General features: G+C 41.8%; 1 protein-coding gene across 2 annotated transcripts in view; it reads left to right on the forward strand.

Annotated features, from left to right (window-relative positions):
* ablim2 (actin binding LIM protein family, member 2) overlaps nucleotides 1-15,527 on the forward strand; it is a 111,237-nt gene that overhangs the window by 50,867 nt on the left and 44,843 nt on the right. For both annotated transcript variants that reach the window (XM_034557394.1, XM_034557396.1), the window contains exons 3-10: nucleotides 2,257-2,440; nucleotides 4,759-4,871; nucleotides 5,139-5,265; nucleotides 5,805-5,898; nucleotides 11,746-11,833; nucleotides 12,793-12,851; nucleotides 14,122-14,199; nucleotides 14,360-14,503. In XM_034557394.1, the coding sequence (XP_034413285.1) occupies nucleotides 2,257-2,440; nucleotides 4,759-4,871; nucleotides 5,139-5,265; nucleotides 5,805-5,898; nucleotides 11,746-11,833; nucleotides 12,793-12,851; nucleotides 14,122-14,199; nucleotides 14,360-14,503 (887 nt within the window). The remainder of the gene's footprint in view (nucleotides 1-2,256; nucleotides 2,441-4,758; nucleotides 4,872-5,138; nucleotides 5,266-5,804; nucleotides 5,899-11,745; nucleotides 11,834-12,792; nucleotides 12,852-14,121; nucleotides 14,200-14,359; nucleotides 14,504-15,527) is intronic.

Consider the following 15,527-nt stretch of genomic DNA (forward strand, 5'->3'; position numbering starts at 1 on the left):
ATTTAAGAGACTTATTAGAGCAGCCTGATAATAAGGAGTTGCAGTAATCTAGTCTGGAAGTAACAAACGCGTGAACCAGCTTTTCTGCATCTTTTTGAGACAAGATGTGTCTGATTTTTGAAATGTTACGTAGATGAAAAAATGCAATCCTTGAGATTTGCTTAACGTGGGAGTTAAAGGACAAGTCCCGGTCAAAGATAACTAGAGATTCGTTACAGTGGTGTTGGATGCCAGGGCAATGCCATCTACAGAAACCACATCACCAGATAATTGATCTCTGAGGTGTTCAGGGCCCAGTAAAATAACTTCAGTTTTGTCTGAGTTTAACATCAGGAAGTTACTCCATGATTAACGTTGGTGGTCATTGAGGCTTCATCGTTTACAAATACAAACTGAGATCGATCTGATAAATAGGATTTAAACCAACTCAGTGCGGTACCTGAAATGCCAATCGACTGATCCAGTCTCTGTAACAGGATGTCATGATCAATGGTGTCGAACGCAGCACTAAGGTCTAATAATACCAGTACGGAGATGAGTCCTTTATCAGCACTAAGGTCTAATAATACCAGTACGGAGATGAGTCCTTTATCAGCACTAAGGTCTAATAATACCAGTACAGAGATGAGTCCTTTATCAGCACTAAGGTCTAACAAGACCAGTACAGAGATGAGTCCTTTATCAGCACTAAGGTCTAACAAGACCAGTACAGAGATGAGTCCTTTATCTGATGCATTAGGAGGTCATTAGTAATTTTCACCAGTGCTGTCTCTGTGCTGTGGTGTTTTCTAAATCCTGACTGAAACTCCTCAAATAAACTATTCTGATGTAGGAAGTCACACAACTGATTTGCAACTACTTTCTCAAGGATCTTAGAGAGGAAGGGAAGGTTAGAGATCGGTCTGTAGTTAGCCAACACCTCTGGATTAAGAGTGGGCTTTTTCAAGAGAGGTTTAATTACAGCTACTTTGAAGGAATGTGGTACATGGCCTGTTAGCAAAGACACATTAACAATATCCAGCAGAGAGGTGCCAATTAAAGGCAACACGTCTTTAAGCAGCCTCGTTGGGATGGGGTCTAAGAGACAGGTAGACGGTTTAGAAGTAGAAACCGTTGAGGACAATTGGTCTAGGTTAATGGGAGAAAAGCTATCAAAATATACACCAGGGTATACAGCCGTTTCAAGGCCACTCCTCTTGATGACAGATCGGCAGTAGTTAAGGGCAAGAGATCATCAATCTTGCCTCTAATAGTTCAAATCTTTTCATTGAAGAAGTCATTACTACTGAGGTCTATAGGAATACACGGCTCCACAGAGCTGTGACTCTCTGTCAGCCTGGCTACAGTGCTAAAGAGAACCCTGGGGTTGTTCTTATTTTTCTCTATTACTGATGAGTAATAGGCTGCTCTGGCATTACGGAGAGCCTTTTTATATGTTTTAAGACTATCTCTCCAAACTAAGCGTGATTCTTCCAGATTGGTGGAACGCCATATGCTTTAAAGCTTTCGTGAAGTTTGCTTTAGGTCGCGGGTCTGAGGGTTCTACCAGGGAGCAAACCTCCTTTGCCTCACTGTCTTTTTCTTCAGTGGGGCTATCGAGTCTAGTGTCATTCTCAGTGAGCCTGTAGCACTATCGACAAGATGATCAATCTGGGACGGACTAAAGTTATCACAGGAGTCCTCCGTCACATTGAGACGTGGTATTGAATCAAATGCAGAAGGAATCTCTTCTTTAAATTTAGCTACAGCACTGTCAGTTAGACATCTGGTGTAGAAACTTTTGACTAACGGTGTATACTCCGGGAGTATAAACTCAAAAGTTATGAGGTAATGGTCTGACAGAAGAGGGTTCTGTGGGAAGACCTCCAAATGCTTAATGTCAATGCCATATGCAATACGATTTTAAAACTACATAAATAGGAGATTTATAAATAAGAGATTTTTAAATATTCTATCTCATAAAACCCATCTATAAAAGTTATTATTGAATTGCATGGGGTGCTGCTCGTGGGACAAACAAAGCAAAACAAAAGACCTTCTATACCTGGTATATAGAAGGTATTTTTGCGTTAAGAAAAGACGTATGAAAAGAAGTGAAGACATCCATATGCACAGGGGAAGCAATATCTTTTCTTTCAAATATGTTGAGTCATCAATTTTACTACTATGTCTCACTCTTCTTCTTTCCCCATTCTCTTGTTCCTCTCTTCTTCCATACCTCTTTACCCTCCCTCTCTTCATCCTCTCGTATTGCAGTCTGTGGTTGTGAACTGGCCCAGGGAGGGTTCTTTGTGCGGCAGGGGGAGTACATCTGTACTCTAGACTACCAGCGACTGTACGGGACTCGTTGCTTCAGCTGCCAGGACTTCATTGAAGGGGAGGTGGTGTCCGCCCTGGGCAAGACCTACCACCCCCGCTGCTTCGTCTGCGCCTCATGCAAGTAAGAACCTGGGTGTCCAAAACCATATTTAATGGAGCGGTATTTACCCTTCTGAACATCAACCCTGCAGCTATTGATCTGCTATGTAAAGATATAGTGGAGTAATATCTACCTGAGCAGAGAACGAGGCACCATATGGCGGTTACAGCTCATAATGATGATGATAGCACCCACCCTCCCGATTGTCCCACCAGGTGACCACTGTTAGCGCTGTCAGCACTGTTGCCTTTGTGTTCACTGTTTTCACCGTTTTCTCCATGTTGAGAGCTGTTGAGAAGGCAATCAAAGTGCTCTACGTCCTGTATCACCTTTAATTTAATTCAGCTCGCCGTGAGACAGATGTACAATCTATGTTTTTGGTGGGAAACTGAAGCTGTTATCTTTGCTCTTGTCAAAGTTAACATTTTATTTTATTTGACCTTGCAGAACAAGCTGGTCTCCCCGAACTAGACTAGACTTCATCCTGTTTACCTCTCATCCAAATGAACATTGCATAACTGTTGAAATTAGGTTTAGGTATAAGTCCTTTTTATCAATATATCATGAACTGACATTCTAACCCTACCCCTTTACGGCTATAGGCCTTTTAATTCTAACATTCATTTGTTCAGAGTCTCCAGGGGGTCTTCATGTCCTCACATCAGTGGTATTCCTTCAAATGCAACGAGGTCCAGTGAGAGAGACTTTCCTCGTGCAAAGGTTCATCACAATGCTGTTAAACGTGCACCATGATTTATTCACATGTATATTGAAGTAGCTTAACGGTTGTATACATGTCTTTATGTAGCCAACAACTGACTTTCAAATAAAATGAAGTTCAATTGAATAATATCTCAACAATAGTTATTGTCAGATTTCCAGATTGGATGAATTAACTGGATGAATTATAAATACTAATAATAAAAACATGATCTTACCTCATTTCAAGTAAAATAAGGACTGAATTAAAACATTAAATATAGAACAGAAAGCTTTTCTTAAAAATGTGCATCTGAAAATAAAGTACTTAATTTTAGAGAAAGTAACTAAACTGAATTGCCCTGCAGCTTTAAATTCAGTTAAGTCACCTAAAGGTCCAGATACAACGTCGTCCGGTTGACGGGCGCGGTCCACCTATTAGTGACCCCTTCCTTACAGATCTCAAACCTTTAATATACAATTCAATAACACACTATATGTGACGGAAACCAATAGCCTTGAAAATGCCTTTCAACATTAGCTTGTTGCCTAACCCCTCTTTGTTATTCCCAATAACTAAAAGTTTTAAATACATTAAAAAAAAGATTATTAGAAAATATTGCACCAGCATCATCATTTACAAGTATACAACTATAATACACATATCGAGATATAGAAAAGCACATGGAGACACGTGTCCCAGAGATCAGCATGTTCCAGTGTGGTGTTTTCAACTCTGATAACACTTCTTGCTTTTGTGGTGGCCAAACACACAAGCTTATTGTGTGAAATATAAAAATATGCTGCCCTCAGCTGTGTGTGTGTCTCATGGTCACATTGTTAATTATAGATAATTCATCCAGAGTAATCCAGCTCTGTGTGCTGCTTCACGACTCACCTGCAGGTGTACCTGTCTATCTGTCTCTACACACACCTGTAAGGGGTCAGACCACACATTCATCAACTCTGATTCACATGAAGATTATATCTGCAAGAGCTCACAAACAAATACAAAAGTTATTGGAACCAACACATATTTGTGCGGAATCAGCAAACCTGGCACTGATGAGTGAAATAAAGTAAAGATCATGTAACAAGGTGCGACCAAGTATTGTTTATTGAATGTTTTCTGCTGTAAAGAGCAGAGGGTGAAATATGACAGTTGGTTACAGGTGTGAGGCTGCATTGATCCTTTAACCTCAGGCTTTAATATGCAGAACAACTGTATTGTTTGAACAATGTGTTTTGGCTTGTGGCCTCCATCAGGGTCATCATAAAACACATTTCAATCAACATTGATATATGGTACAGAACATATCAGCCAACGGTCCTGTTCAGCTTGTTGCAACATTCTTTTCTTTACTAAAAATGTCCATTATATTTCCCTGCTTCATGATACAAACACAACTAGTCTCCAGTATATTATTTGAGTTCCTACTTCATGTATCAGAGGACTCATCCACGTGTGGGAAGATTGTAATAATCTGTCTGCAATGAACGCTTGCTCACCTGCCTTATGAAGCTGCTGAGTCACATAAAACCGATCTGACGAGGGTCTAAATATTGTTGCTTTGGGAAGTGCAACCCGTACTAGTCAAAGCCCTCTGCTGATGTCCTGATGCTCTGTTCTCTGTTTGCAGGCAGCCGTTCCCGGCCGGCGACCGAGTGACTTTTAACGGGAAGGAGTGTATCTGTCAGAAGTGTACCGAGCCGCTCGCTGCCAGCAGCCCTGCTCCCATCCAGGCTGTGCACAGTCAGTCCTTTGCTTATGTCTCGGTGGCTCTGTGATTGTCTTTGACCTTTGCACACTGCAAACTATGATTTTGTAAAGAACTTCTTGTTATCCTAATTTGTTTGTTCCATCCCACATTGTGTGAAGTCATTTCAATCTTAGGGCCTCACAATGGCCAATGTTCATGTTGTCCACACTACTGTAGAAGGAACTCTCCCATGCTGAAAAAGTCAACTTTATTGTAATTTCTCATACATTTTGAAATAACTGAATGCCGTCTCCCTGCAGACTGCTGCGGCTGTGGGAAGGAGTTTAAGAATGAACAGTCTCTTGTCGCGCTGGAAAAGCACTGGCACCTGGGCTGCTTCAAATGTAAAGTCTGCAACAAGGTGCTCAATGCCGAGTACATCAGCAAGTAAGTCAGTCTGCTGCTTATGCAGCGCTATAACTACTCCATGAGCAATATTACACAATCTAAAAGATGTGCACATATTACACCAATGTGTTACCTGTAATGTAGTCAGTTTACTGTATGTTCTTTATCACAGGGATTTTCATGCTTTATTTATTCAATGGCATTGTGTGACAGTGTCTTGTTTCTTGTGTAGCATTTAAAAAAAGTAACATTTATATTATAGGAGATCAAATGTTGTGCTCTCCTACGGTTTCATCTTCCAGCACAAAATCCAACTGGACTATACATAAACCAATGTATTTTTTGACAGAATGTTTTAAACAATGCTACAGCCATCCCCAGATTAATATTGCAATAATAAGTTGCTGGAGATACTACACTATGGCAGTTTTACTTTTGTTTTTGCAAATGATGTAAATATAAGTGGGTCATCGTGTTGAGATGCCGGCAGCAAGAGCTCATCCAGCAGCTTCCTGAGTCTCTGAGCTGTATCGGATGCTCTGTGTTCTCTGATCTGATGACCTGTGTTCTGCTATCAGGGATGGAATCCCCTTCTGTGAGATGGACTACCACGCCATGTTTGGCATCCAGTGTGAGAGCTGCAAGAAGTACATCACTGGAAAGGTCCTGGAGGTAACAGTAGTAGAAATACTTCATCTGAAACAATCTCTCTAGTTGGATAAACAGGGGAGGTGTGGAAAGAGAAATGTAAGAAATAGGTGAAAAGATCAAAAAACGATGGATTCATGAATAGATGAATTTAATGGAATACACAGATGAGTGTAATACAGTGAGACTTTATTATTAATGTACAATAAAGGGGCTGGTCAATGATATTTCAAGTCAAAGTTGACGAACTAATTACAAGAAGTACTACTCTTCTTCATAAACAGTTTAAACAGACAATAAAAGTCTGAGATAACAGATCTGCAAAGTGGGAGGGATCATCTGCAAAGTGGGAGGGATCATCTGCAAAGTGGGAGGGATCATTTTAGCGACCTGGAAGTAAAAGTGTTTGCAAACACCAGAAGAAACGAGGACAGAGACAGAGCTTCTCTGTCAACCAATGGGCTGTGAAATATCTGACATTGCTGTTTTTCAATACATTCTCACTAATTTGTAGGAATTTCAATATTTTGTTTTAAGAATACACATTTGACCAGAGCGGTGGGAGGCCAGTGGGCGGGAATGATTCTGTGAAGAAGTGCTTTCTATTTCTTTCAAATGTTTCACTGCGTATTATTATGTGGCATAGAGTGAGATATATTTGGAACAAGTTGTGTTAAGTGTGATGAGGGTACTGATATCATAAGCTGAGTGTGAGGCTAGTACGTAGCACCAGCCTGTTACAGGCCTGATTCTAAAAGAGAAAGGAAAGATACATCCACTGGTTCCATGGCTCATGGTTGATTAATCATGAGAAAGTCATACTGATTGTGTTTGTTGATGTTTCTAATCTTACTATCGATATAACCGTATTATAATATATTTGACAGGAGTCCATGCAGCCTAAGGGAAGACAGCAGAACATGAACAATAGAAATGAGGGAGAGAGAGATTGACAGGATTGGATTGGAAAGAGTCCATTTGAGAGGCAGGTAGAAATCAGTGCAGGGGAAGGTGGTTCTAGTGAAGCGGTCTGTTCCGCGCTGATGGAGGGATGGGACATGGGATACTCTCCTTGGGCGGAAAGAGGGATGAGAGGAGGAGGAGAAGAAGAAAGCTTATAGACTGGGGGTCTTGGATGCTCCTGCTGTGACCTCAGGACAACAGAGCAGCACTATGGAGACAAACAACAACCTCGCTCTCTCACGTTCTCTCTTCTCTCATCACATGGCTGTCTCTCCCATGCTCTCCTTTCATAAATACTTGTCCGGTTCCAGTGTCTGAAGAGCAACAGAAGCATAAGAACATCAGTGTGTGTGTTTGTTTGTGTGTAAATGACATCATCCTTTTCCATTTCCAACAGTATTGTGTCACGCTATCATGTGTATACCTAACTACCTTGTGACTGCCAAGCCGGGCTAAAAGCACCTGCTCCTATAAAGTGTGTGTGTGTGTGTGTGTGTGTGTGTGTGTGTGTGTGTGTGTGTGTGTGTGTGTGTGTGTGTGTGTGTTTTTGCTCATGGCAAGTTTTTCCTTACCTCTTTTGTCTTTTATTACCTCATTCCTCAAGAACTGGAAAGGGAGTTTTCAGGTTAATGTTATATGATATTAAAGATCATTCTACATGCTAACTAATATAAACATTACATCTAACTTTCCATAGTGCAATTCCTCAGAGATTCTGGCATGCTTAATGAATACAGGCCCAGCTCTATTTTTAAACCAAATGCCACTCTACGGGGCTGAAACACTGAGGAACAGACAGAGACTGAGCATTCAAAATGTCATGACATTTGGTTGAGATCAAAGAGCGTGCTTCGGGTGCACATATCGAGTCAATAACTGGAGCTGGCAGAGGTTGAAATGAAACGTTGTGTACTGTTTGTGCTGACATCTTGCTGTGACTGTGCTCTTATTTATTGCTATTCCAGAAATCACCTGTCAGTCAAGTAGTGTGAGTGAGTGAGTGATGTGTCTGTCCTTGGGTTTGCTGTTCGCCACTTTGCACTGTAGCAGCAGCATGAGGCGTGCTCACCAAAAGTGGAGCACAGAGCTCTGTGCTTTAAGACAAGCCCAGTAAAGACTGTGTTTTAGTTCAATGGTTGTCCTTTGGAGAATAAGTTCAGTAAGAAGCCCACTATGAAGCCAGGTTTGAGGCATCGTCCATCACAGTCTTGTGTTACAGACAAGACTGTGAACTCCTTGCTTGCATTTTGAAAGGTTTCTGACAAATGTGGTCAAAGTTGAAACGTATTGAACTTTGAGGCAAGCGAGGCGTAAGATCCAAGTAGGGTGTAACACCCAAGATAGCGCTGCTGTTAGGTTCAGTGTCTTCACTATCTCGGTGGTAGCAAAGCTGATCCTATGCTGGTTGCTCTGTTCACGCCATCTCATCAGCTGTCTCGACATTGATTAATTAATACTTGTTGGTTCCAAGCAAGCTGGAAATGTTAAACTTATCACCCTGAATTTGAGAAAAAGCCTCATCTGCTTTAACAAAGTACTTCACGCATCTCTCAACGATGTCGGCAACACCTTTGCGAGAGCAACCGAATTTGCAACAGTGATGAGCCAGGTATGCAGAGATGTGAAAGTAGAACTCTCAAACTCATGAACCTTGTTCATTTTAAGCATACTGAGGCCTTGAGTGTTAGTACAACGATCATGTACCTTGTATTGTAGAAGTTTGAATTGGATATAGATTGAATTCTTTTTTTGTTTGAAGTAGCTACACTTGACTTGATGAAATATTGACCTCGAGCATGAAAAGAATCAGTGGTTGTCTGTGTGGGGCTATAGCCATGCCTGACTGATCAAAACCCATTGCAATCTTCTAAATGGATAACCTCTCTCACCTGACTGTTTCTGCAATTGCTAAATGACGATATGGACAGGTCATTCGAGAAAGCAGATGATCTATATGTAAATAAAGAGGTAGCAACCTCACCTGCCCTTTCACCACTTGGCGGGCATGATGTCCCCCAGCTCTTTACCACAGCTGTTTCAGAACTCCTAAGCCCTTCAGGAGTCTCAGCCACAAACCACATCTAGCTGCAGCTGGTCAGTCAGAGTCGCCATTCCTAAGTAAACCTTCCAATGGTCAGCTTTTAAGTTCATCTACCGTCTTCTCTTCCTTGACCAATCGGTGCCGCAGGACATGGAATAGGATCATTTCCAACCTCACGCAGCTTTGAATTGTGACAAAGAATGGATTTGATTGCAGTCATTTCCGGCCCTCTCATGCTTTCAATGTTTGAATTTTACAGCCTTTAAGTCAACTTCCTGTTTTCAAGTTCTCCGTCTATCTTATCTGTTTCAGATCAGTTCAAATATTCGCTTTTGTCATGGTATCCAAATGCTACCAGCTTTTCTCCCAATAATACCTGAACTTGGAGTCTCCCTGCTCATTGGTCAGTTCTACATGTCTCTGGTTGCTTCCTCTCTTCATCTGCTTCCAATTTTGTCCAGATGAGCATTAAGCAGGGTGTTGACCAACCAGTAGGGTGTCGACAGCATGTTTTCTGGTGTGGTTCCACATTGAGATGACGCAGTGAAGTGGAGGGACCTCAGAGGGATTGTGCGTAATCAGCCGCTGTTGATGCCAGATGGGATGCCTTTGGGAGGCGGAGATCAGCAGACTTCAGATTACTTTCTTGCATGAAGAGAAAAAGAAAGACAAAAAGTATCCATCTTGAGTCGTTTAGTTTATTATTTAGTCCATAAATCTGACAACAGGGTAAGATAATTCTACTTGATTCCAATGATGGATGTGGTTGTCATAACACAATACAAGACAGATTGAGGCACTAGCATTGAGAAAATCACCACTGAACAAGTTAAATACTATTTGCTTTACTCATAGACTGAATGACTGAATGGAGATGATTTTAAAGAATACTTGCCAGTTTCAATCCCTGAACCAGATTGGAAAATCTAGTCAAGAAAAGCCACAGCAACTACTACTGAAGTGCCCATGTACAAAGCACTGCAACTGCTTAACTGCTCTGATGGTTGTTCCCAGTTGTAGAGGTCTTCATGGGTCCAAAGTGCTAGACCCAAACTGATATGGACCCATGGGAAACCTACCCAAACTCAACATCCTCCATGCATCCACTAAATAACTTTTCAAAACAAAGAGACTTGATCCAGAAGAACCCAAGGACAGTCAGACCAAATCTCAGTTCCCAATAGAAGAGAGCAAACACAACCACTGCCAGCAGCATTTTGGTCCAGCCAAGTTTGGGGCATAGTGGGTAAGGACCACTTTAACCCCCAAAGACCTCTTTATCCCAGCGGCCCTGTCGTTTCACGAGCCAAGGGACAATTCACAAGATAACTTCAAAGTAATATTCCAGACCAACCATCCCCACCATGACGACCGCCTCCCCTAACACTGACATGTGGGTGTTAAGTCAAGATCTGGATAACATATCTCCCCCATTGGCTTCTAAATGCCTAGTTATGTAATATCAATATGCTAAACATATGGTCAGCCGCTACCTAATCACTGTTTAAGTATATTAGGACATTTGCAGGAAGCTTTGGAAAATTGTGGTCAACTGTGGCTCAGTGGTGAGCAGGTTCGTCCTTCAATCAGAGGATCGGTGGTTCAATCCCCGGCTCCGTTAGTCCATGTCGATGTGTCCTTGGGCAAGACACTTAACCCCAAAATTACTACTGTTGTATCTGTATAGGAATTCATGATTAGTTAGAGTCCTGATGGGCAGGTGTCACCTTCCATGGTAGCTCCTGTCCTCCGTGTATGAATGGGTGAACGATGACAAGTAGTGTTAAAGAGCTTTGAGTGGTCAAGAGACTAGAAAAGCGTACAGACCATTTAAAGTGTTAAAGGACAATGTCACCATTAATATCAAAGCTGTTACTGTTTAGTATATGTTCCTTGGATATTTTCTTTGCTTTTGATGAATATTGGTCAGTCACAAGCATGTGAATCTTACTCAAATCACATTCATGTTACTCTGGAACATGTAGGGTTCCTTACTCAGCACCAGTGCTCCATCCTGTGGTTAAATAAGAAAACACAACCTCTTCTCTGTTATCATTTGTAGATGATGGCACAAGTCATTCTAATTACATAAGGAATTACCATTAGCAAAAGAACACTACCATGGCTAATTATTTATTACACATCAGCATTTTTTTATCATGTAAATATTACTTTTCTTTCTGTCCTAAGTGTGCCCTTACAGTTGTATTGTGTGATGCAGTGGCTTGGAGTCCATAAAGTATATCTTATCTTATCTCGAGATGCAGAGCATAAGTTTATGTTTGTATACAGGCCCACAAACACCAATGTCTTTGCATCATGGTTGGGGTGGTAGGTGTTCCATGATGGACTCTAAGTCCGGTGTTGAGCACTCTGCTGTAAAAAGCACTACCACTGTCTTCCTCTGTCTATTATCCACGTAACTTAGTGTTTTTTATTTTGTCTGTGCTGCATTGTTTTTTTTTCTTTGTCACAACTGTATCTAAACCAGATTATGCAAATACATCATATTGCCATGACTCCTAAACAACAAGAGGCAGACAGTGAGCACGTGGATGACTGTGTGGACTGTATGGATCCCTTGTCTACAGAAGACAACTTCTGCCAGGAAAAGAAGAATTAAAAGGAATGACACATTTGGGGAATGTCTAATGAAAAGATGCTATCAACTTACATTATAGAAAAGTGTAGTCTTATTGACTAAAAGTCAGGATATCTGTGCTTCTGCTTTAATTCTGACATTGTGTTTCCCTGTCTATTGTAAGTCCTCAGCTTTATCAAAGAGGAATACTTAATTGCTTTAGTTCCCCTTTAACAATTGACCTCAAGTAACCATAACCAACACATAACCTGTCCTTGCTCAACAGGCTGGAGAGAAGCACTACCACCCCACATGTGCCCGCTGTGCCCGCTGTGAGCAGATGTTTGCAGAGGGAGAAGAAATGTACCTACAAGGTAAAATCAGTTGTTGAGACTCGAGACAAATCCCTTCGAATCAGTTTTCTATCTTAAAGATCTTTTTGCTATCTATAACTTCACATGTCAGAGTAGGTTGGCTTTGTGTTGATGCCGGACCACAGAGGATTCCATGGCATTGTTTGACAATAAGAAGCTAAAAATCTAGTGGTGAAACCTCCTTGTTCCTAATGCACTGGGATAGCCTGCGTCACTCTGCCACACTCATCCAGATGTGATTCAGTGCTGTGGCACTAACTCAAAGTAGCAGCTGGTGCTTTGCCATGCGAGCTCCAATCACTCTTATCACTGCTACTTGTCACCGTGGTGTGAATTGAGTCAGTGGTGAAGAAAAGATTTCTGAAACCATGATTCTGAAAAAAAAAATGCTACAAAAAACAATGTTGGAGTGTTTAGCTTCATCTGGAATCAATGTCGGCAGTGCATATTGCTTTTTCACTTTTTTAATCAACATGTACTTTCCTTTATAATGCCAGCATGTCAATTAGATTGTGTATAAAGCTAGCTACAGTAACCATATGAAAGTTTAAAAAAACAGAACATATAAGCTAATAAAATAGTACATATATAACGACTAACAAGAAGTCTCGACAAGGACAATGATGTTAAGCTAATATTTACAAATTAATTATACAAATTCATAATTATGAATTAGCCCATACCCAGGCTTCAGCTGAGGATGGACCAAATGCCACTACTTTCATAAGTATTCAGTCATAAACATAAGACTTGGTGACATTGTGACCTGAAGATGGCACCAGATGAATTATAGTTATAGGACAAGCCTCTAAAGTAGCTGAGATTGTTCAGTCTGGTCCATATTGGTGGGGCGACCAATCAACCGACCACCATTGTTGTCCCTAGCGACAACGTAAATGGAGACGTGTCAATGGTTAGAAACAATGTGACCGCTCCTGTCTTTGTCTCTGTGTCTTCAGGATCTTCCATCTGGCATCCACCATGCAGACAAGCAGCCAAGCAGGAGGAGAAGAGTAAGGTGGGTTGAAAAGATGGCCGAGCCACAAATGTATACTTGTCAAAAGACACAAGATGCTCAAGGCAAGTGCAACATATTGTATACTGTACAACAAGAAAACAAGGAATGTTATTCTCGGAAGTATTAGGACTCTTCTCATTGAGACGCTAAGACCTAAACAGATACTTTCCTCTGGATTCTGGACACCATATAAATAGTATTAGACCAGGATTGCAAGCAGTTGTAAATGTAAGTATTGGACAACGAAGTTGGTTGGTTCTAGTAACTATGACAAGTTCAACCTGTCAACCTCAAGACAAATCAGTACAGGGAGGATGTGACCAATCCCAAAGATTAGAGTTCAGCAGCCCTTCAGCCTCACAGACACATCTCCCATCCTCATTCCTCCTCTTAACCCCTCTCCTTCCCAGAAGCAGGTCCGGATACAGCTCAATGCCATCCCTGAGCAGCAGGTTGGTGCTTGTGAACGTCCCTGCACCCACCCAAACACCACTCAACCCACAACCATCTCCTGCATGGGTTGTTCTTAACTGTTGACACCATATTACTTCCTTTGCTTCACCTTGAGCTGTAAAGTCCTGAGCGCTACGTGACTGATGGAGCTGTCACATTCTGCTCATCAGTCTGTGCATGTGCAGGAATGAGGAAGTAGACAGGAGTAATGTGTGTCAGTCTGCATCCGTAGGGTGTTTGATCTGTATCTGAAGAGTGTGATACTCACACAACTTGACGAATACTTAACTGATGATCATGCAAGATGATTAAAACTACCAATATTTGCTGTGAAGGGGAAAGTTCACTCTGTCTTCAACTTGTGTGCTTTAACAATAACTGTGATCGGAGCTGAGTGCCCACTAATAGCATTGTGATACTGTGTGCACACAATGGAAATACAATTAGCTCTTCAACCAAAATAAAACATGTCAATAGTTTATGCTTAGGGTACAGTTTAACAGAATACTTAAACACATTTCTCTCTTTTTTATTATTATAAATTGAATATCTTTTGTTTGTTGCACGAAACAAGCAGTTTGAATACGTTTAGTATTTTCTGACATTTTGCAGGCAAAAATAAATCTAATCGGTTAATTAAGAAATAAAACAAAATGGAATTAATTCTAACTAACTACTGTACGACTGCAGTAGTTAGTTAGATAGATAGTTAGATAACTAACTACTGTACATGCAGCACTGAAGAGAGTTTAATGAATATATCAAATATATTTTTATATACTGTGTATATATATATTATTATTTATGTGTGTTTTAGGTGACCCGGACTTCATCTGAGAGCATAACTTCAGTCCCAGCATCCAGCACCTCGGGCTCTCCTAGCAGAGTCATCTACGTAATACTGCACCATCTCCACTCACCACCAGGGGCAGTAGCAGCACATAGTTCAGCTTTTTCCTGCAGCATTCTGTTTTTATTCATCTTTGCTTAATAACACATATTAATGCCAGGACATGATGGTTAAATGCTGAACACTGTTTTGTTACTGCTGACAGGCCAAACTAGGAGAGGAGATGCTAGACTACAAGGACCTGGCAGCCCTCCCAAAGACCAAGGCCATCTATAACATAGACAGGCCTGACATGCTGTCCTACTCTCCATACGTCAGCTACCCATCTGAGGAGAGGCACTACGGAGAGGTAGACCGGCTCACAGTCTTTCACTGCTTTCTATCTTCACACCTCTCTAATCCAGGGGTGGAAATCAACTTGGTACATTTCAAGTACCATTTTTTCCCTTGCTATCCCTCCATTACATTACATGTAATTTAGCTGACGCTTTTATCCAAAGCGACTTACAATAAGTGCATTAAACCGAGTCCAAACTCAGAACAACAAGAATCAAGAAAGTATAATTTCTTACAAAGTGCTATCAGTAAGAGCCATGTAAGTGCTACCAAAGTGTTACTACGGCGCTACCTTCCCTATTCAAGGTATAGTCGAAAAAGATGTGTTTTTAGTTTGCGACGGAAGATGTAGAGACTTCCTGTCCTGATGTCAATGGGGAGCTCGTTCCACCAATGAGGAGCCAGCACAGCAAACAGTCGTGACTTTGTTGAGTGTTTAGCTCGAAGTGAAGGAGCTACAAGCCGATTGGCAGAAGCCGAGCAAAGTGAACGGGCTGGGGTGTACGGTTTGACCATGTCCTGGATGTGAGGTTAGACCATGTCCTGGGTGTGAGGTTAGACCATGTCCTGGGTGTGAGGTTAGACCATGTCCTGGATGTGAGGTTAGACCATGTCCTGGATGTAGACCGGACCCGGATCTGTCCGCAGCACGGTATGCAAGTACCAATGTTTTGAAGCGGATGCGGGCGGCCACCGGTAACCAGTGAAGGTCGCGGAGGAGCGGAGGATTGTGGGTAAATTTCGGGAGGTTGAAGACCAGTCGAGCAGCTGCATTCTGGATGAGCTGTAGAGGTCGAATGGCATTAGCAGGTAGACCTGCCAGGAGGGAGTTGCAATAGTCTAGCCGTGAGATGACCAGAGCCTGGACCAGAACCTGTGCCGCCTTCTGAGTGAGAAGAGGTCGTATTCTCCTGATGTTGTACAGCATGTACCTACAGGAGCGTGCTGTTGTGGTGATGTTGGCAGTCAGGGAGAGTTGACTGTCGAGCGTCACTCCGAGGTTCCTGGCAGTCGGGGGCGGGGCCAACACTGAGTTG

This window comes from Cyclopterus lumpus, chromosome 18 (assembly GCF_009769545.1).
Source record: "Cyclopterus lumpus isolate fCycLum1 chromosome 18, fCycLum1.pri, whole genome shotgun sequence".
In the NCBI taxonomy this organism is placed as follows: domain Eukaryota; kingdom Metazoa; phylum Chordata; class Actinopteri; order Perciformes; family Cyclopteridae; genus Cyclopterus; species Cyclopterus lumpus.